Source organism: Bos mutus, chromosome 4, assembly GCF_027580195.1.
Source record: "Bos mutus isolate GX-2022 chromosome 4, NWIPB_WYAK_1.1, whole genome shotgun sequence".
Lineage (NCBI taxonomy): Eukaryota > Metazoa > Chordata > Mammalia > Artiodactyla > Bovidae > Bos > Bos mutus.
The window spans coordinates 62,267,239-62,291,278 of NC_091620.1; the positions used below are offsets into that span (position 1 = coordinate 62,267,239).

Genomic DNA, 24,040 nt, shown 5'->3' on the forward strand with positions numbered 1-24,040 from the left:
TATTCAGCATCCCCCTGAACAGGTAGGTGAGAGGAATATGGTCCCTATCTTTTAGAAGCTTATAGTATTAACATGTGGTTAAGATGACTAGAGAACAATATACAAAAAAAAAGTATAATCATAAGTTAAATTTACAGGGCTGTAGGATTTCAAATAAGTGAATGATGGGATTAAGGAAAGTTGTATGAAAACAACAGAATTTGAGTTTAGCTTTAAAGGAAGTATAAAACAAGAAAAAGCAGAGAGGAAAAGGTATGGTATTAAGTTTTATTGTATAACCAAACTAGGCTAACTATGAAAAGAATCTCCAAAGCTCAGTGTATGACACAACGGTAAGTGGATTTACTATACCCGGTCAACGAGAAACTCAGGTTCTTTCTATATGGTAGATTCACCATCTTGCTTGTCATCTGAGTCCTCAACCGGGTCCTCTGTCTAGCCAACAGACAGAAGATAGAGCATCAGGCCTGGAAATGGCACCTCACTTTTCTGGTCTTTTTTCACAGGCCAGAACTCATTCACATTTGGCTACTAGTAAAAATGAAAAACACAGTCTAGGACCAAAATGGTGTACCTCCATTCATCACTGGTCCTCTCTCACAACTAAAACATTCCAGACATAATTAACAAATACAAGAAGATTCTGAAAGGTGTAAAGATATACTGGAGCCTGGGGACCTGAGGACATAAGGAATGACATGGTGGTGAGTTCCCTGGGTGTACCTTTTGCTTTCTGTGCATCCTAGATGAGGTGCCAGAGAAACCTGCAACCAGGAAATACCAACAGGCAGGACAAAAAAGCTGAAGAAGAGCCCACTTTCTAGCCAAAAGACTGGAAAAGGATGGCCAAGGGGAACAAAAAATATTTTTATAATACCGGTCCTATCCAGCCAAACACCAAAGGAAAACCTGGCCAAACACCAGAAATGAAAACATGTTTACAGAGTGTGCATGTCTGCTAAGTTGCTTCAGTCGTGTACAACTCAGTGAGACCCTATGGACTGTAGCCTGCCAGGCTGCCAGGCTCCTCTGTCTATGGGATTCTCCTGGGAAGAATACTGGAGTGAGTTGCCATGCCCTCCTCCAGGGGATCTTCTGGACCCAAGGGTGGAACTTGCATCTCTTACGTCTCCTGCATTGTCAAGTGGGTTCTTTACCACTAACGCCACTTGGGGAACCTATTTATAAGACCTGTACACAAATGTCTACAGAAGCATTATTCACAATAATGAAAATGTAGAAATAATCTAAATGTTCATTGACTGGTGAACAGATAAACAAAATGTGGTATATCCATACAATTCAATACTACTCAGCAATAAAACTTTACAAACGATTGATATATGATACAACAGAGATAGGGCTTCCCAGGTGGCTGGCTCAGTGATAAAGAATCTGCTGCCAATGCAAGAGATGTAGGAGACACAGGTTCAGTCCTTGTGTGGGGAAGATACCCTGGAAGAGGGCATGGCAACCCACTCTAGTATTCTTTCCTGGAGAATCTCATGGACAGAGAAGCCTGGTGGGTCACAAATAGTCGGAAATGACTGAAGAGACTTAGCATGTACTCACAACAGAGATAAACCTCAAAACACGTTGTGGTAAGTAAAAGAAGCCAGACAAAAAGATTACATACTGCTTGCTTCTATTTACAAAAAATATCCAGAAAAGGAAAATCTATAAAGCAGATCAGTGGCTGCCTAATGCAAGATGGAACCAAGAATTAACTTCAAACAGGTATGAGGGATCTTGGAAATGTTCTAAAAAGTGATGACTGTATACCTCCATAAATTTATTAAAAATCATTAAATCACTCAAAATGGGTACAAACCCTTTTTTAAAAAAAGGAAACAAAATAAAATAATGATTCTTCAGACAAGAACACTGGAGTGGGTTGCCATTTCCTTCTCCAATGCATGAAAGTGAAAAGTGAAACTAAAGTCACTCAGTCGTGTCCGACTCTTAGCGACCCCATAGACTGAAGCCTACCAGGCTCCTCCGCCCATGGGCTTTTCCAGGCAAGAGTACTGGAGTGGGTTGCCATTGCCTTCTCCTAAAACAATGAGCTACCCTGTTATCCACCATCTAGATTCAACATTATGAACACTTGGCCAATGTTGTTTCATCTGTAACCCCATTCCACTTTTCCTCCTCCATATTAAAGTAACTCTCTGTTTTTATATATATATATATATATATATATATATAAAATATATATATATAATATATTATATATAATAACATATATTTTATTATATATATATTTCATTGCAAATTTAGAAGATTCATAGTATAGAAGATAAGGATTTTTAACCTAATCACAATTCCATTTCTACATCTTATAAAATATATTAAAGCACAAGTGATTAAAAAATGGTACTTTGCTTGACCATTTTAAATAAGCTTTTGTTGCTTTCACATTATTTTCACTTTCCTTTTTATTTCTTCGAACATGCTAGTTTAACAAATGATAGTCCTAATATCCAAAGTCTTTAAGATCTGATACTACTAAAGGTTGTTACTAACTCTAGTAGCACTCACTCCATTGTATGATAGTTTTCACTGTGAGATCATGCTCATCAAACTTTGCATGTGCCCAGGAGGACTGGAGATAGCTCCTGCCAGGTGCCTGAGACAACTCTAAACCCCTCGCCACTATAAATTAATATCTTTGTTTATGGTTTTTCAGTTATAGTGAATGTGAATTCAAATCTTAATCCCACATTAGGGCTTTTCCTCTGTACTCAGAACCTAGACAACTTTTCCCTCAGAACAGATTCTGGTTTTAGTTTATTCATTCCCTAACAATGTATCTCTTTCATGATCCTGAATTTATTCAGAATTCCTGTTCCAACTACCTTGTATAAACCCAGGACCTTGTCTTCTGACCTCCTTGTGGCCATTAAAACCAAAACTCTAAGTTAGCAGGTATTGACAAATGTCCATAGGAAAGCTGCTTATTTTAATGCATACTTACTACTCTGGAAATGCATTTACTCTTATCTGTGGTCTGTGATCATTTCCCTTACCTTCCAGCAAGGTCACTATGCATTTTTAAAGATTCTTAATGTTTTATTTATACTTTTTAATGAGTTCTGCATGGGAAATACTTTCAATATGTCTACTCTGCCTAATTTTGTCTAATTCCTTCTTAGAAAGTCTATAGCCTTCAGTTTAAAATAGGGTATCTTTTATCAACCTGAGTTTCAAAATTTTAAAATCTTTCATCTCCCACTTATAAATGTAATTTCTATCTTTTTAAAATGCCAAATATACTATAAAACCATCCCCAAATTAAATAACTTACTAAAAACATCATTCAATAAATAAAAATCAAAATGGAACATATCTCCATGAGCAGGAATACTATCAGGAGGCACTTGTAGCACAGCGATAAAGCACAACTTTCGTGGGTTATTATTTAGTAAAATGGAAAGGATTAACAAAGTTGGTTCAAATCATTTCTCAAACTTAATGGCTATGCCACTTTATGTAAATCATCTCCAATGTCTGGCCTCCATTTTTGAAATGTAAAATTTAGAACTTGAATGAAAATATCAATGTATCAAATGTTCTATGCATATGAATCTGAATAAAATATTAAATTTCAAATTTTAATCATTTTTTAATTTAAAAACATATAAAAGAAAAGCAGTAATATGCCAATTAGCAAACATCATGAATACACTCAGCAGAGAATACAGAAGTACTGTACACAATCTACTCTCCACTGGTTCAATAGCAATGTTTGTGGGTATATTTATTCATACATTCCAACTGACTCATTGGAAAAGACCTTAAAACCAGGAAAGATTGAAAGCACAAGGAAAAGGGGACGACAGAGGATGAGATAGTTGGATGGCATCACAGATTTGATGGAGATGAGTTCGAGAAAGCTCCAAGAGTTGGTGACGGACAGAGAAGCCGGGTGTGCTGCAGTCCATGGGGTCAGACATGACTGAGCGACTGAACTGAACTTCCTCATACATGTATACATGTGAATGGTAAAGAACCAGCCTGCCAGTGCAGGAGACATAAGAGACATGGGTTCAATTCCTGGGTCTGAAAGATCCATGGAGGAGGGCATGGCAACCTACTCCAGTATTGTTGCCTCGAGAATCCCATGGACAGAGGAGCCTGGCAGGCTACAATCCAAAGGGTCGCAAAGAGTTGGACACGACTGAAGCAACTTAACACATACGCATGTGAGTATATACACATAGAAACATAGGTGCATATATTATATGTTATATATTATCTATCATATGTTATAAATGGGGGGGGTGCAGAGGGAAGGAAAGAGAAAGAGGAAGAGAATAAAATAAATGTGGCAAAATATTGAAAGCTGGGGAATCCGAGCAGAGAACATATGGGAGTTATCTGTTCTACTCTTACAACATTTCTATAAGTCTAAAAATACTCCAACATTAAAAAAAAGAGAGAGTGCTACGAAGTCAGTGTTTAAATAACAGATCTAACCCTGGCTATATTGAACAGAAGCACCCTGTTATTCTATCATGGGACATGAAGAAAATCTCCAAAGGAACATTTTAAAGTCATCACTCATTCATGGTTTTAGTACCACATATGTTTGTTGCTATAAATGCAAACTGATCTATTTGAATTCTCTATTAATGACAGGTTGCAGAACTATATAAAAATGTATAACATCCTAAGGTGTAAAAACCTCAGGTGAGATTTTTGAGCCAAAAGTAGTTTGGGAAGAATGCACACATGTAAGCCAATAAAGGCTTCCAAATATTAACTCCTGGCTTCCCAAAGTCAGCCCTAGCCCACCAAGAGCAAGTAGTAAGAGCACAGAGCAGTCAGCTTCACAGGAAATGTGTGCCAGGCAATTCCCAGCACCTTGGAAGTGCAAATTCAGCAGGTAACAAAAACTCCCTAACTCTACCTTAAACCGTGGCAGGTAAATTATGATACATCTCTTTTCTTGAGAGTCTGTTTATATCTAGTGTCTCAGAATATCAAAGAATAATTACAACTACCACAACCATTGTATATTAAGCTCACTATAGGTTTAAATTTTTTTAATAAAATAAAATAAATAATGTGACAAAAAGAGAGAAAGAGCATCAGTCTCTTTGCTTATTTTTTTGATGGAACTTTTAATTTTAAACTCAGAAGGCAACAGACAATGAGTGCAAAAAGCCAGGCAGAAGTCTAAGAGGTTTATTACAAGCCAGTTTTTTCAGGATCATTATTCTCAGGTAGCTGAAAATCGACAACTTTTGACCAATGAATGTGTGGTATTGATAAATAAAGACCTCAATGCTGATTAGACTCTATTTCCCCTCAAATTTTCTAATTTTCTAATCTATTCTGCATAAATCTTTCTCTGAAGTCTAAGCTGCTGCTGCTGCTGCTAAGTGGCTTCAGTCGTGTCCAACTCTGTGCAAACCCACAGACGGCAGCCCACCAGGCTCCCCCGTCCCTGGGATTCTCCAGGCAAGAACACTGGGATGGGTTGCCGTGTCCTTCTCCAATGCATGAAAGTGAAAAGTGCAAGTGAAGTCTCGAAGTCTGAGCTAAAGAGATAGTATTGTGTACTGTTTTCAAACATTTTCCCCTCTGGTTATGAAAGAAGGAAAACAGCATACTATATAAAAATTATGTGGCAACCGCAACAAAAACAGGACAGTGACACAAAATGGTTTCTTTCAGTTGTTGTTTTAAGTCTTACATCTTAATTTTGCATGTAGAAGACATACACCTTTTATGAGAACCGGTGACCCTGCTTCAGGCATTCTTACGCAAATAAATTCTAAAACGTTGGCGTGAGGTCATTAAACTATTCCTAGGGCACCTTTTGATTCTAAAAGCCTTTGTAAGCGATTGAACTTCTAATTTGAATAATTGCATCTCACCAACATAAATTCCCTCTGTAGTTTCAACTGTATGCAATATCAGCCTTTGCTTCCTGAGTTAAATTAATGTTGAGTAATGTGGTGCTTCTTGGGAAAAAAAAAAAAAAGTGCATCTACTTTCATGGTAACCTTTCAGCAGCCAGTAGAAGTGATTCATGGGCATGAGGGGGCAAGAGGTCAGTATGAATAATCATTAACCAACAATGTCTGTGTGTGCAGAGCATGGCTAAAGGTACATCTCATCCAGTAAAAGAGACATGCCTATATAACTTGATAAAACAGAAAGGATCAACTATTTCATAAACTGAATCCTATTTTCCATTGAATTACATCATGTACCTTATTTGTGTTGATGACTTACCTTTAACTAGCTGTGACTCCTCATGATGGACCTCCCCTATCCTTCTAGTCATACTGTAAACTAATACTGGAAAACCTAACCTCAAAAAAGAACTACTGAGTAGTATTTTAAAAGTAAAGAATTATTTCTTATAAGAGAGAATCCTGAAAATGAGTTTCTCCTATTAAACCTCAAGCCAACAGAATTTTTTTTAAGACATAAAAAGAGCTCTAGTGCAAAATTTGTCACTCAAAGCAAATTTCCAGGGTTGCTATAACAGTATTTATTCAATAAACTCCAAAAGATTGGCATTATATGTACTTTTAATGAAATTCAAACTCTCAATTCTTGGATTTTCTTAAGTAACATGTATATAAGTTGCAGAGTGACCTTTTTAAGAAGTCACTTTAAAGATCCAATTGGCCCTGGGCTATTTCAATCCATTCCAGAATTCAGTGACTTAGAATTTCAACCTATTACAATTTTGTCAGACTTGGACTACAAAGATTAGGGTTATTCTAGGTAGACTCAAAGGTTAATACAACTTTTTATATTACCTCTGAAATCTAGCATGTATCTTTGGCATCCTAGTGGCTGTGGTAGATATATCTACCTATTCACAATTCATCCTTCCCGCCTCACCTTGCCATGACTTCCCTATGGGTGGAATACACTTCCATCTAATTGCTTTGGGTTTTTCTGGGTGACTTGCTTCGACCAAGGGAATGTAGACAGAAGAGTAGACATTCTGAACGGAGGCTCTCAGATGTTCTGAGCATCTTCATTCACTCTGGGTCCCGCTATCACCCACGAGAAGAACACACCCCAGACTGTCACTGTTCCTTCAGCAGAGGGCCCACAGTGAGAGATACAGGAAGCAGACTGATCCAAACCCTTAGCCCAGAGTGACTATAATCAGTCTGCAAACCAATGAGCAAGAAATAAAAATGTTATATAAACTACTAAAATTTGGGGGATGTTTGTTGCCACAGTAAAAATAATAGTGTTGAACTATAAAAGGGCTCAAGGTATTATTTTTCTGGTACCATTCTGTCTCAAATTAAAATTTCCAAGTTCATTCTCTAAAATAGTATGCTAAAGCAAACAAGTTTTTTTTTTCTTTTTTTTTTTCTTTTTCCATTTCTGGATGTACTAGGCACTGGCCACATATCTGACAGCTTGATATCTTCTATATCAAATATCATCTGAAGATATAGCAATAATCTAGGATTAATAATTCTTAAACCTCTGCTATAGCAAGACGACCTTGAATACAGAATCTGTATCTGACTCCCATACCTCAAGAGCAGTTTTGCACATATCAGCCATTTGATAAATGATTCCCTATTCCAACTCATAGTTGGCAGTGCCTTTATGATTGTCCGTACCTGCAAATGTGCAAATGCCCCCTGGGTCACAAAATTATTCATATAGTTGAAATGAAAGAAATGACTACATATGGTTTTTCTACCTGAATACACAGGAGCACTCAGGTACTATGCAATGAATGACGCTCAAGACTGGTTGTTGTTGTTCGGTCACTAAGTCAGGTCTGACACTTTGCGACCCCATGGACTACAGCATGCCAGGCTCTCCTGACCTTCATTGTCACCTGGAGTTTGCTCAAATTCATGTCAGTAGAGTCGATGATGCCATCCAACCTCTCATCCTCTGTTGCCCCTTCTCCTGCTTTCAATCTTTGCCAGCATCAGGGTCTTTTCTAATGAGTCAGCTCTTCACATCAGGTAGCCAAAGTGTTGGAGCTTCAGTGTCAGCATCAATCCTTCCAATGAAGACTGATAACCTATTCCAATAGGAGTTCCCTCAAAATGGCACACAGATTCCTTCAATGAATACTGAGATTGAGAACGGATGGCTGGGTGACAATCTCATGGTGTGATACACAAATATGCAGCAGAGATGGGTCAGCATTCAAGGGTACAATTCCAAGGAAGGTTCCACAAAAGGAGCCATGAGCTCCTTCACTGGAGCATCACTGTTCCTCACTGATCCTTTGTGCCACTCTCGTCTCCTGCTCAGTGTCTCAGCTGTTTAATTTTCCCTGTCACCCAACTGATCTATGTTATTTTCCTTCCTCTTCTCCACATATTTTTCTTTCTTGCCTATTGTTTTCTCTCTCTTCCTTTCACACTTTTAAGCCTTGGTATAACAAGACATCACCACACATCCAGAATACTCCTTCTGTTCACAACAAATCAACCAACTGCAATAATCCGGGAATAATTTTCAGGCCTCAGAGTCAATAAAAGCAGGTGTGTGCCTTGCAGGAAGCTCAGGGATTTCCAGAGAGTACCACACACCCTGCCAACTATTTAGTACTTGCATCATTACAGAAATTTGAAGACAAGAATTTTTTTGAATTTTTTGTCAAAAATTCTGAACCCCATGGCCTAAATATGTTCAGTTCATCAAAGCTGTAGCATAGCAAAGATATCTTCAAATATGCTGAATTAATTAATAATGATATATCATTACTGCATTTTCTAGTCCAAAATAATTTTAGTATGATTCAGTGAAATCTAATGAAAGTGTAAACAAATTATCTATTATCTTCAAAAGTAATCTAAAATTCTTATAATATAGACAAAACCATAATAAACATACATTTTTTTTTTTCATTTCTTCCCAGAATATCCTTTACCCTTTTATTCCAAAAATAACACCTGCTCTTCTTCTGGGAAGTATCACCACTACCTCACCTTGAAAGCCCACAGAAAAAATGTGATTCAAATATATATTGTTGCTTTCTCATTCCTCCTAGCCACAGGCTAGGGGTGTGTACCTGTCCAAAGGTAGGCCAATCATGGCACCCTAACTGTCTGGTCAAAGTTGATCTGTATTTGCATGGATCAGGGCATATGGTCCAAGCTGAGTCAATCACAGTCCTTCTTCAAGATTTTTCAAAGTGAAATTAAGGCATAAGGAGAAATCTCCTTCAGACGGTAAAGAAATTGGGCATCTAAAGGCATGAGAGCTGCCAGCAACCATGTGCCCTGAGTCCAGACGAAAGCTGGTCTTAGAGAACTAAGCCAAGATGCTGACAGAAGCAGATGTTAAAACAGAAAAGACTGAGCATCCTGGCAGCATTCAAGTCCCTGGTTCCAGTTGTCCCTGATGACTGCCACATTCCTGCCTTCTACCAACGTACTCATAAGCCTTCCAATCAATTTCCCTGTAGATCAAAGTCAATTCAGACTGTTCTCTAACCAACAGCTAAGGAAATCCTACCAAACAAACTACAAGGTAACAAATCTGATTCTTGGGGTAGTGGTCCAGGAATACTGTAAGAAATTCTAATGTTATCTGCAATAAACTTACTATTTAATCAACAGATCTGGCATTTAAATGACAGATCTTGTCATCTAAAGGCTTTAAAAGACAAGATCTGGCATATTCAAGACTTTCTTCATTGTCTTCTTCACTGGGGATAAGCTTTGTGTTTTCATAAAATGGCTAGATCCTTGTGTTTTTTTTCCCTCTGAGCACAAGTCATGAACATGGTATATACTGGGCTAAAGGCATGAGGATTGCAATACTATGATTGCCATATGATTCTCTGAAATATCATGAGATCCAAGATTATGAGGTTTTGTGTTCTGGAAAAATTCCATCTCAGGATAGTGAGGGTTGTGTAATAAGACAGCACTAACAAAACTGGAAAAAAGTCATTATTTGTGTGATTATTTGTTATAAAAAAATAGTACCTGTCGATGGGTTCAAAGGGATGAAAGGGTCCAAAAGGAATCTGGATGGCTGTGGAGAAGGCAGTTTTAATCTCAAATGAGGAATCTGATTCAAAAGCTCAACAAAGAAGGTTTAATTTCCCCAAAGAATTGGGTCTAAGATGAGGCTACTAGGAATTTAAAATTAAAGAGGAAGGAAATGTAAAACCCATCCCTGTTAAATGTATTAAACTGCATTTAGGAATAAAGCCATACACTTAGAAATCCCTCTCCTTTGTTTGCTGTACCCATGCACTACAATATTTCTGCATTCAAAGTAAGTGACCAGTTTGCTTGGAGCTGATGACCCACTCTAGAGTGAAAGTGAGAGACAGGGTTTAACTCGGGAGCCCCAACCCAAGAGAAGGCCCCCATCATTCTCAAATGATGGAAGCACAAGTCAGTAAGTAAATATTCAGGCAGCCATGCTTTAGAACCCTAGTTTCACCCCAAAAGCACTCACTCAGGATCTCACTAAGCACCTGAACTCAGGAAGAGACCTGATTATCAGCACAATAGTTACAATTTTAACAAAGCAATTTCATTCTAACTCTTCAAAGCTGATGTCTATGCCCTCACCTAGTTTAAAGACTAAAAAAGGGGGGGAAAGTAAGCTGGTTACTCTCTGTATCATTTTAAACTCTTAGAAGTTTATACATTCATTTTATTTGTTTTATAGAAATATTTAGTATAATGCTTAAACTTAATACACAAAATAATGGAAGAAAACAAATTATATTACAAAATGCAAATTCTTCTTAGTTGATAAACTTACTGAAACAGCTAGGTTTCAGACATCAGCATTAGAATAATCAAGTTTTCTCTGAGTTACTGGAGACTACTTGCGTATAACTTTTGGAAATCTCCACTCCAAAATTCTTCCAATGTAAATGGCATTTAATCTTCTTAATCAGCAACATGCTTAAAGAACATACTAGAATATCTGAAATCAGTGCTGTAGACTTTTCCACCTATCAGAATTCTGTGTGCGCATAAATGCGTGAGTGCATGTGTGAGAGTGTAAAACAATCAGGTAACTGGAGACAAATTCATCCTGCAACTGAACTCATAAATGTGATCTCAGTCATATATGGATAATTGAAAAAAAAAAAAAAAACTTAAAATCTCAGGCCACAGCCACAGAAAGTGGTATTATTTTGTAAAATTTCTTTAGAATCTCAATTTATCATTCCTAAGGGGGGTGGTGATAAACTATAGATATAGAAAACTATCAGAGAATTATTTTTATTCACCATTGCTTATAATATGACTGCACTAGAAGACCTTATAAAGATATTTAGTAACGTTAAAATTTCATTCAAGGCCTTTCAAAAACCTTTCAGTTTCTAGCATGGAGACAATATACAGAAATCTCATTTCTAGTGCTTGAGAAACAACCAAACGTGTATTTCAAAGAAAGGAGTCATATCAGTTTTACCTGCATAGATGCTCCTTCCACTCTTGCCACACAGGCAACTCGATCCAAGAAAGTCACTGCCACAGGTACCGCCACAAAGAAGCCTTTACAAAAGGCCTTGAAGTACCTTGTCACCCAGCCTTGGGACTGCGCCATGCCTAAAAGCACAATAAAAACAAATATGAGATTAGCCCCAAGAAAGGTAAAAAAAGAAAACATAAAAAACAGTGCAAGAAAAACCCAGAGGGATGGTATGGGGAGGGAGGCAGGTGGAGGGTTCAGGATGGGGAACACATGTACACACATGGCAGATTCATGTTGATATGGCAAAACGAATACAATATTGTAAAGTAAAAAAAAAAAAAAATTGTGACTCACATCCAAGGAAAATATCAATATAAGATGCTTTTCCACTGTGATTAAGTAATGGACAAAAATAAATATATATATATATATATATATATGTTATTAAAAAGAAAAAGAAGAGTTAAGAAAAAGCAACCTCATCTCAATATGTTTCATACTCATCCCTGCTGCTGCTGCTGCTAAGTCACTTCAGTCATGTTCAATTCTGTATGACCCCACAGACAGCAGCCCACCAAGCTCCTCTGTCACCAGGATTCTCCAGGTAAGAATACTGGAGTGGGTTGCCATTTCCTTCTCCAATGCATGAAAGTGAAAAGTGAAAGTGAAGTCCCTCAGTCGTGTCCAACTCTTTGCGACCCCATGAACTGCAGCCTACCAGGCTCCTCCGTCCATGGGATTTTCCAGGCAAGAGTACTGGAGTGGGGTGCCATTTCCTTCTCCAATACTCATCCCTATAACCACTGAAATATATCTGACTTGAAATCCCAAAGTCAAATACAATAACTCAGGTGAATTATTTCCCACAGGTCAAGTAGCTTAATAATTTCAATAGAAAACTTCTCCTCACAAAGCAATGTTAGAAAAAAATAAGCATTCCAAAAGTAAATCCTTTTCTGTTGCTGACTATGGTGCAGATGCTCCTTAAGCCCTGATACCTGTCCTCTTCTGCAGTAATAAAAGTTTTGGGGAAACACATGGCTGCCCAGCCTCCCTTGAAGCTAAGTATGACCATGTGACTAGGACTGATGAACAGCATATAAGCAGAAACACTGTGCCTTAGAAGAATTACGTCCTCCCTTTTGTTCCCATGTTGTGACACTTGTGATGGTGTTTGTAGGAAGAGGAGTAGCCATTTCAAGTTAAAGATGGCAAAGCAATAAAACAGAAGGATCCTAGGTCTCCAGCACAATGGAAGCACTGTAACTGCCCTGTGTTGCTTATGTTCAAGTTGTTTAAGAGATTAATCACTTTCCATCATGTTTAAATCAATGTTATGGGGCCTATGTTATGGCAGCCAAATTTATCCTAATATAACCATGAAATATATGAGAAATCAAGAAAAAATATCACACTGCATGTGAATTCAATACAGATAATTATCAACCCTCACTTAGCCCTGTAACCACTTGGTTAATTTTCAGACTTTCTAGGGCTAATGCAGTCCTTTAACGGTCTTATGCAATGAAAAACAAAATAGTGAGAGATCAAGAGATGCTACCCTACAAGACCAAAATGGAGCTAAACACAGTCCAACAGATGAAGAACCTCCTGGCTGGGGAAGATAAATGACCAGTTTGTTTACCAGTTTCTCAAAATAATACTGATTCATACTATGTGATAGGCTATAATTTCAGTCCGTTCTATTTCTTAACTGGGACTAGATAAATACAGGAAGACCAGATTATTCTAGTGGGCTAGAGCAAGAGATGATGGTAGGATGGATTGTAGCGTTGGTGGCGGTGGTGGTGGTGGTGATGGAAATGGATCAAAATGGGCAAACTTCACATATGCATTTTGGAGGTTAAACAGACAGAAATGAAAATGGATGGGCAAGGATTGGGGAGAGGAGAAGAGATGAGAAAAGTGTTGAGGTAGTTGTGACCTATTCAAGCACTGCTATTTTATTATTTCCTTAGATTACATTCCAAAGTACTAAAAACGTGCTCATAATTCAATTCCTCAAAACTCTAATAAGTACAAGGTCATGGGCTGGATGCTAGAGATACACAAATGAAAAGCAGACACAGTCCTTGCTGTCAAGGAGTTACAAAGTGCCAGGGAAGATTGCCTTTAGACAAGTATTTCCAAGGGAAAATAGCACTGAAAAGGGCCAATGTGCCTGGGGCAAGGAAGTGCATCCATTAGAATGTGATTAAGAAATGTGTCCCCCACTAATAGAGGGAGAAATATACCATGTTCATGGATCGGAAGAATCAATATAGTGAAAATGAGTATACTACCCAAAGCAATTTATAGATTCAATGCAATCCCTATCAAGCTACCAACGGTATTCTTCACAGAGCTAGAACAAATAATTTCACAATTTGTATGGAAATACAAAAAACCTCGAATAGCCAAAGCTATCTTGAGAAAGAAGAATGGAACTGGAGGAACCAACCTACCTGACTTCAGGCTCTACTACAAAGCCACAGTCATCAAGACAGTATGGTACTGGCACAAAGACAGAAATATAGATCCATGGAACAAAACAGAAAGCCCAGAGATAAATCCACACACATATGGACACCTTATCTTTGACAAAGGAGGCAAGAATATACAATGGATTAAAGACAATCTCTTTAACAAGTGGTGCTGGGAAATCTGGTCAACCACTTGTAAAAGAATGAAACTAGGCCACTTTCTAACACCATACACAAAAATAAACTCAAAATGGATTAAAGATCTAAACGTAAGACCAGAAACTATAAAACCCCTAGAGGAGAACATAGGCAAAACACTCTCTGACATACATCACAGCAGGATCCTCTATGACCCACCTCCCAGAATATTGGAAATAAAAGCAAAAATAAACAAATGGGACCTAATTAACCTTAAAAGCTTCTGCACATCAAAGGAAACTATTAGCAAGGTGAAAAGGCAGCCTTCAGAATGGGAGAAAATAATAGCAAATGAAGCAACTGACAAACAACTAATCTCAAAAATATACAAGCAACTCCTACAGCTCAACTTCAGAAAAATAAATGACCCAATCAAAAAATGGGCCAAAGAACTAAATAGACATTTCTCCAAAGAAGACATACAGAGGGCTAACAAACACATGAAAAGATGCTCAACATCACTCATTATCAGAGAAATGCAAATCAAAACCACTATGAGGTACCATTTCACACCAGTCAGAATGGCTGTGATCCAAAAGTCTACAAGCAATAAATGCTGGAGAGGGTGTGGAGAAAAGGGAACCCTCTTACACTGTTGGTGGGAATGCAAACTAGTACAGCCACTATGGAGAACAGTGTGGAGATCCCTTAAAAAACTGGAAATAGAACTGCCTTATGATCCAGCAATCCCACTGCTGGGCATACACACTGAGGAAACCAGAAGGGAAAGAGACACGTGTACCCCAATGTTCATCGCAGCACTGTTTATAATAGTCAGGACATGGAAGCAACCTAGATGTCCATCAGCAGATGAATGGATAAGAAAGCAGTGGTACATATACACAATGGAGTATTACTCAGCCATTAAAAAGAATACATTTGAATCAGTTCTAATGAGGTGGATGAAACTGGAGCCTATTATACAGAGTGAAGTAAGCCAGAAGGAAAAACACCAATACCGTATACTAACGCATATATATGGAATTTAGAAAGATGCTAACAATAACCCTGTGTACAAGACAGCAAAAGAGACACTGATGTATAGAACAGTCTTATGGACTCTGTTGCAGAGGGAGAGGGTGGGAAGATTTGGGAGAATGGCATTGAAACATGTATAATATCATGTATGAAACGAGTTGCCAGTCCAGGTTCGATGCACGATACTGGATGCTTAGGGCTAGTGCACTGGGATTACCCAGAGGGATGGTATGGGGAGGGAGGAGGGAGGAGGGTTCAGGATGGGGAACACATGTATACCTGTGGCAGATTCATTTTGATATTTGGCAAAACTAATACAATTTGTAAAGTTTAAAAATAAAATAAAATTTAAATAAATAAATAAAAAAGAAAAGAAATGTGTCCAAAAGGAAAAGGCATTCGAGGTAAGACCTGGGCACTTTGGGAAAAAGCAGCAGTGTGCATGAAGACCTCAGAGCAAAATAAAACGTAAGTTATTTAAGAAACTATAAGAAATTCAGTTTCGTATATATACAAACTTTAATATGCTAATGTTTAATTCAGTAAACATTTATTGCCTGCTAAACACCAATGCTAAGTGCACGGGATATAAAGACAGATAGATATACAATATAAAATCATTTAAAAACTCTCATGAAACAATACTTCACACTGTTCCGTGATCTGAAAAGTAGATCCCACATGCCGCAACTAAAATCCCACATATGGCGACTAAGATCCAGAGCAGCCAAAAAAAATAGTAAGGGGTTGGATTCAATTTCTAACATTCTTTCCAGGGCTGTCATTCTATATTCCTATATGTTTTTTTATTGTTTCTCCAAGTCTTTGAGAAGATACTAAAATAAAGGCACTTAGGTTATTATTGACCAAGAAGAGAAATTATGTTGCCTTTTAGGCTTGAGAATTGTTTTTTTTTAATGTTGAAAGGAACAAAGACTTTTATTATACAACTAGTTACAAAAGGGAAGCAGAGATAAAGTTGGAACTAGTGCAGATTATGTGAAGGGACATATTAAATACAAGTAAGGCCCTAAAGCCACTGCCCTTTCCCTTCTCAGGCTCACAATTCCACTGCTGACCCAAGCACTGCTACCATCTCCTGCACAACTCAGGACGAATATTTTTCTACTGTTGCTGTTCTTGCTGATAAGCCACTAAGTCACGTCTGACTCTGTGACCCCATGGACTACATCATGCCAGGTTTCACTGTCCTTCACCATCTCCTGGAGTTTGCTCAAACTCATTCCACTGAATTAGTGATGCCATCCAACCATGTCATCCTCTGCTGCCCCCTTCTCTTCCTGCCTTCAATCTTTCCCAGCATCAGGGTCTTTTCCAATGAGTCTACCCTTCACAACAGGTGGCCAAAGTATTGGAGCTTCAGCTTTAGCATCAGTCCTTCCAATGAATATTCAGGATTGACTTCCTTTAGGATTGACTGATCTCTTTGCTGTCCAAGGGACTCTCAAAAGTCTTCTCCAGCACTTTTCAAAAGCATCCATTCTTCGGCATTCAGCTTTCCTTATGGGCCAACTCTCAGAACTGTACATGACATCTGGAAAAACCACAGCTTTGACTATTTGGATTTTTGTCAGTAAAGAGATGTCTTTGCTTTTTAATAGTTGTTTAAGTTTGCCATAGCTTTCCTTCCAAGTAGCAATTATCTTTTAATTCCATGGCTGTAGTCACCATCTGCAATGATTTTGGAGCCTAAGAAAACAAAATGTCACTGCTTCCATTTTTTCCCCTTCTATTTGCCATGAAAATTGTGTGGGAGGTGTATCTATTGAGGGTATGCAGACTCTGCCCAAGCACAGGGGAAAAAAAAGCTCTCTTGCAGATTAGGGGCCATTATTTTCAGAGGCTCAAAGCAAAAGTCTCAGTACAGTCTTGTCCTACCTGAATTGTGAATGACACCTTTAATTCATAATAATAAAACCCTCTTTGGGACTTCTATCATTAAAATACTAAAGCTATACACAAAGGAAGAAATGAGCATTACACTTCTATGTCAAGTTATATTAAATAAAATGTTTAAAGTGCTATGGCATTCACATTTTGGTAAAGTTAATGCATTTCCTTTTCTATAAAGAATCATTGGGATGATCTGGTCTTTTGTTCACATCTTAAATATTTAAAACTACCATACTAATAAGCACCGAGCATCTGCTTTCTCTGAGAAAATTTCCTTTAAAACAATAATAATGTGATATCCCAAGCAAAAAAGGAATAATTTTCATCAGTAACCTCATTCTTCCAGTAACCATGCAAGTCATTTAGGTTCAAAACATTGCTCCTGAGAAAATTACTGCTTAAATAGTAGGCATACCTGATTCGCTGCTGAAGTACCTAAACAGAATATTTTTAAATAAGCTTTCAGATCCCGTTGAAATCATATTTGCCACTCTATATACTATATAGTACCTGCAAGTAAAATTTTTTTTGGCATTACTGACCTCAACTGCCTAATGACCTTCACTCTAAATACCTTTCTTCTCACAACGTGTTATGGTTTGATCATGCATGAATTCATCCAAAATCATTCTTAAATTCCCATACATTTCATCTTATACAAAGTCACTAATCACTCACCCATAGCAACCAAATGAATAAATATACCTCAAGTCATCCTAATTATAAAAACTATTTTAAAACTGTGTGGCAGGTTTGGAGGTAAGAGAAAAACAATAAATGACAAAGCAGTATCTTATACAAAATGTAACCTTTCAATCATAGAAATCAGCCCACACATTTGGATAACAAAATCAAAATTTATTTGTAAATTCAAACTGTATATCAAACTACAAATGTCAGAAAATACAAGAGCAGGGATCCAAACAAATCTGACACTAAATTCCTGATTCAGTCATTATATATTTTTTTGATCACCTACTATGTAACTGTGCTAAGGGGCACATACAATGCACAACAGGAAGGTGTGGTCCCTGGTATGTGCAGCTTACATTTTCATTCTTATTAAGTGCCTACTTTGTGCTACTCACTATGCGAAGATTTTGTTGTTGTTCAGTTGCTAAGTCACGTCAAACTCTTTGTGACCCCCATGGACTGCAGCATGCAAGGCCTCCCTATGTCTCACTAAGATACCAAGAGTAAAAAGGCACGCAGAGTCACAGTTCCTTCCCAAAGGGCCTGCGACAAGATCACAAGAAATTAGTAGATGACCACACATGATCAGGCTACCCTCCTCCATGAATCTCTCCAGGAGCTCCTGATACCAATAACCTCACTCTGCAAACAGAGCCTAAGCATGCATGTTAGGAGGCAGGAGGCATCTGAACTAAATGAGGGAAAAAATAATAACTGATGAATGAGAACAATTTTGATTCCACTAGAAGCAGATCTAGGAAAGTAATCGATGGATCCTAATCTAGAAAAAAATTGGGGAGCTAACTTCCTCCTTTCAGATTATAAACAAATAATGTATTATAAAAATAGATAATTAATGCTTAAGGTTTTCTCCACAATGCTGAACAATGATAGGGATTTCAGGCAGTTTACTAGACAGGAACCTTGTTGACATGCATAGAACTGGCAGTGACCCCTCGATGGATAGCAACAGCACTTTAATTTTTTTTGAAGTTCCCATGTTTTCTCTCCTACAAAACTGTGTTTTTCTAAAAACAATAGGAACATTTAGCCATCCCCTCTAGCAATCTAATTTTTTGGCAAACTTGACAATCAGGAAAATAAAGCCATTGAAGGTGACTGCAAATGCTCTGTTTTCTGTTTCCTGCATTCTTCCAAGATTGGGAGACTTCTATCAACTCAGGAATGACAAAATGCTTCACAGGAAAAGACATTACTTTTTAAAAGGGAAAGTAGAGACCCAAGAGTTTTCAACCCAAGAGACCACAACTAGGCACAAATATAGCAGATTATCTCATAGCTAGGAAATGGCAACCTACTCCAGTGTTCCTGCCTGGAAAATCCCCTGAAGAGAGGAGCCTGGAGTCACAAAGTGTTGGACATAAGTGAGCATGCAAGCACACATCTCACAGCTAACACATTTCATGAATATTAATAAGTTATAATCGTAACAAAATGGTTGGCCTTTTTGGTATTGAGTTCAGACAGATTCCTTTCAATGAACCAGAATCCCTACCAAAAGTGGAGTAATTGGGAGTCTTAATTATTGGTTTAATTCATTAAAATTGCTAGGTATTGGCTGCTCCCAGTATCTGGGTAGATGTGATTTTAAAAGGGTCAGAAAATAGATTTTCCCAGAGTAACATTTATTCCACTGTGCTCTGCCACAATGCTGAAAGTTCTTAGCATTGTACAACATGGGCAGAGTTTCTTAAACTTAAATGATCACAAAAGTCACCTGTCTTGCTTATGGAAAACATAGACTCCTGGGACTCAACCTGATTAAGAGGAGATTCTCAAGGGTAGATGTGTGGATCACGTATATCAGAATCATCTAGAGGAGCACTGCAAATTATATATGTGTGCTTAGTCACTCAGTTGTGTCCAACTCTTTGTGACTGTATGAACTATAGTCTGCCAGGCTCCTCTGTGCATGGGATTTTTTTCAGGTTAGAATACTGGAGTGGGTATTCATTTCCTTCTCCAGGGGGTCTTCCCAACTCAGGGATCGAACCCGAGTTTCCTGTATCTCTTACACTGCAGGAGGATTCTTTACCCGCCCCTCATATACATGGTGATATTCTGTGATCTCTAGTATTATACTATAGGGAAGAACAAATACATGTGTGTTAAAAAAAATTCTTAGATGATTCTAATATGCTGTCTCTGGTCTTCCTCCCTGTCCACAATCCTCATTCACCCTCATTGGAGAACCACTAGCCCAAAAAAGGAAATCATTTTAGAGGGAAATATTTCTTAGTAGCTTCCTTGAGATATTATTTACATACCATAAAATTCACCCACTGTAAGTGTATACATTTCAAAGATTTTTAGCAAATTTATGCTGTTGTGGAATCATCACAATACATTTTTGGAGTATTCTGTCACCCCATAAGTTCACCCATGCCTATCTGAAGGCCAGTTCCCATTCCCATCCAAGTCCCAGGAATATACTGCTCACTTCTCTAAGAGATGTGCATTTTAAAGAAATTTTAGTAGTTTTTTTTTTTTTTGGTCTGGCTTGTTTTATTTAACACAATATTTCTGAGGTTCATCCATGTTGTTGCATTTATAAGTAGTTCATTTTTTTATTGCTAAACAACATTTCATTGTATTGATATGTCATAATTTACCTGTTCATCAGCTGATGGGATATTTGGATTGTTTCCAGTTTTGAGCTATTGTGAATAAGGCTGCTGTAACTCTCTGCATACAAGTCCTTGTGTGAATATATGCTTTCATTTCTCTTGAGTAGTTACTTAGGAGTGGAATTGCTCGGTTATATGAAAAGTGTATTTTTAGTATTTTGAGGACTGCCAAACTGTTTTCCAAAGTGATTGTATCATTTTACATTTTCACTAGCAATATATGAAGGTTTTTGGCTTCTCTGGATCCTAGCCAACACTGAGCATTCTTAGTCCTTTAGATTATGACCATTCAAATGAGCATGCAGTATGGTATTTAATTGTGGTTTTGACTGGCATTTCCCTAATAACTGATAATGTCAAACATCTTTTCATGAGCTTAAGTAGGAAGTCTTGCCTTTATTAAAGTGTCTGCTCAGATTTTCTGCAAATTTTGTAATTGGTTTGTCTTCTTATTGAGTTGTAAGGATGTATGTGTGTGTGTGTGTTTGTGTGCGTGCGCACGCTTAGTCGCTCAGTCATGTCTGACTCTTTATGAACCCATGGACTGTAGTCTGCCAGGCTCCTCTGTCCATGGGGATTCTCCAGGCAAGAATACTGGAGTGGGTTGCCATGCCCTCCTCCAGGGCTTCTTCCCAACCCAGGGATCAAACCCAGGTCTTCCACATTGCAGGCAGATTTTTTTATCATCTGAGCCACCAGGGAAGACCATGTGTATATATATCGTTTTATATATATATATAGATACAAGTCTTTTATCAGATACATGTTTGGCACATATTTTCTCCCTCTGTGTGTCTGGCTTTTTTATTTTCTAAAAGATATCTTTTGAAGATCAAACAAAAAGATAATTAGTAATCTTTACAAATGTGAACTCCAGCATCAAATTATTTATCTTTGAACTGTGTAACTTATATGTACAGTTTAAGTCAAAAATTCTCAGAAGGAATGAAATGGCAACCAAAAATAAAGAATGAAAAACTGTCAAAAGTAATAAAAGGGAGAAATATAATGGGGTTAGACATAAAGTGAATCATGTTCTGGCAAAGAAACCCAACTTTAAAAGTCCACACTGGTAGACTGATAAAGATAAAGGTCCTCTATTTTGACCTAAAACCACTTCTCTGACAGAGATAATTATAATTGTCTACTGGAGAGTGATGAACACCTGGACGCTAAGAGAACACCTGGACGCTAAGAGAGGTGAAATTTTAAGTCAGAAATATTAAAATGCAAATGAACTCCAAGGGCATGTTGTACTACACTGATGTAGAGAGAGAACACCACCAGAAATCAATAAGAAATGCAATTTCCTATAAGCTTCCTGAGTTTGGAGAAGGACTCCTTCCACTTGCAAACCTCATGCATTTACCCCCACCTCTCCTTCTGCCTTTGTTGGAGCTGAGGCTGGCAGTGCTCTGCAGAGACAGCATCACCAAACAGGGAAACTCAGTAGGAAGGTGAGTGAATCCAACCGTGCTCAGTCATGTCCAACTATTTTCGACCCCATGGACAGTAGGCCACCAGGTTCCTCTGTCCATAGGATTTCCAGGCAAGACTACTGGAGTGAGTTGCCATTTCCTACTAGAGGGGATCTTCCTGACCCAGGGATTTAACCTGAGTCTCTCATGTCTCCTGCATTTGCAGGCAGGTTCTTTACTACTAGCGCAACCTGGGAAACAGATCTCAGGTCAAATCATAATCCAATCATGTGAATTTGGGCAAATTACTTCATCTTTCCAAGCCACAATTTTTTCAAATAAGAAACCTTGTAGGGTGTTTCAGATATTCAAAATGTTCATAGTGTGTGTGTGTGTGTGTGTGTGTGTGTGTGTGTGTGTGTTTTAGTAAGCATTTGCACGAATAAAGAAAACACCCATAAAAACTAGCATATTATGTGCGCAATGTATTAGAGAACAACGGTGAGATAATCAAATTAAAGGTATTTCTTCAGATAAAAGCATTAGCCATGTCCAAAGAAGAGGACTAACAATGACAAATTTAAAAAGGGCAAGAAACTTAAGAATGTCCATTACTTATAATTAAACCAATAAAGCCTATCTTCTAAATAATGGGACACCTAATATCCAGAATGATAGTTTTCTTCTGCTTTGAACCTGATCTTTTTCTAAGATTTGATGGGTTAAGGATGATCATAGTTCCTAACACCAGCCAATTAATAAGAATTATGACTGCCAATACCAGCAATGCATTAGGTGTCTTGAGGATTATTTTTAAGCAGAATATAAAAAATATATGACTTAGCAACAAAATTGGACCACAGGAATAAATTATGTATTAGATACTGGAAAAAAAGAAAAGAAAGATAAGAGATGGAATTGGAAGAAAAAAAGTCATGAAAGAAGCTTTAAAGAAAAAAAAACAAATTAGAATGTAGGTGGCAGGTTTAGGAATGTTCACTATAAAATTCTCAAAACTTTTCCGTATGCTTAAAATTTTTCATTGAAATGTTGAAAAATAAAAGAAGTATAAATTACACTTAGTAAATGTCTCAGGCAACAGGAAAATGTGATTATGAGAGTAAAGGTACATATGGGCCTACTGAGATAGTGTGAATGCTGGCCAAACCAGGGAACAAGAGATATATTAAGAGCAGTGAGGGATAAGACTGGGTTTAATACTTATTTTTTATTTTGTTTTGCTTTGTTTCTTAGCAATATGAAAATCTTCATCACTCCAATATTTTTGGAAACCACATAAAACAAAGTCACAACAGTTGCCCTCTCTAAGAGCTGGCTCAGGCCACCCTAATCCTACGGATTATCCTTATCCTTTAACTCCACATAGACACCATTTGACTGCATTTACAACTCAGGCCCAATCACAAATTTCAGTTATTAAGATGCCATAAATTCTCCAAAAAACAGTTTACCATAAAAATTAACAGGACAGCAAATAGTTCTTTATGGAATGAGAAAAATCCTATTAAGTGATAACCATTAGGAAGGAGAAGCTAGGTAAGATTTAAACTGTAATAACCACAAAACTGAGATTTCAACACTGCACTCTATATATTTTTTTCCAATTTAATAGAAAAGCATAACTGCTGTCATTAAGAAGAAGCTAAAGGCAATGTGGATGTTAAGGTAACAATGTGGCAACTTAAATATATGTGTAAATGAAACAGACCAGGTACTTATCCACAACCCAAACAAAGTAATTAGAGGACTTTGGACTATTTCACCATAAGCCTATTTATTCCTAAAGCAATAATATTTTGAATTAGCTAAAGAACTTATTTCCTGCATCAAAATACTTGCTGAACAGCTAAAAAGAAAATACCACATTATTTAGCATTTAAGCTGTGAATGCAATTGGCTTTTAAAAAGTTAAGCAAGCCTGTAAAAGGAAAAAGCATGCCTCTCAAAAGCAAAATCTCAAAACCCTTCAAAAATTAAAACTAAGAAATAAAAGTGAGAAAGGGAAATAAGGAAAAAATAATGACACTGAGAATGTATAAGAAGAAGGACACAAGATAAACAAGAATATTAGAAGGTAAGTGTCAGGCAATAATATGGGTGATGGGGAAATGGCCCCAGAAACACCATGTGACACATATTTCCTAGAGCACAGCTGTCCTACTGTCTACTACTACGTCATACTCATTTATGCTAGTTACTTTTCACAATACCTCTGTTTCTGCCCTGTTTTTATATGGTACAAGGGTCTCCAATGGGTTGGACAGAAAAGGCGATTTTT

The 24,040-nt window shown here is 37.5% G+C and overlaps 1 protein-coding gene across 7 annotated transcripts in view; it reads right to left on the minus strand.

Annotated features, from left to right (window-relative positions):
• The window catches only part of IMMP2L (inner mitochondrial membrane peptidase subunit 2), a 949,675-nt gene that overhangs the window by 891,690 nt on the left and 33,945 nt on the right, over positions 1 to 24,040 (minus strand). For all 7 annotated transcript variants that reach the window (XM_070369545.1, XM_070369548.1, XM_070369550.1 and 4 more), the window contains exon 3: positions 11,407 to 11,543. In XM_070369545.1, coding sequence (XP_070225646.1) covers positions 11,407 to 11,541 — 135 coding nt within the window. In that variant the 5' untranslated portion in view covers positions 11,542 to 11,543. The remainder of the gene's footprint in view (positions 1 to 11,406; positions 11,544 to 24,040) is intronic.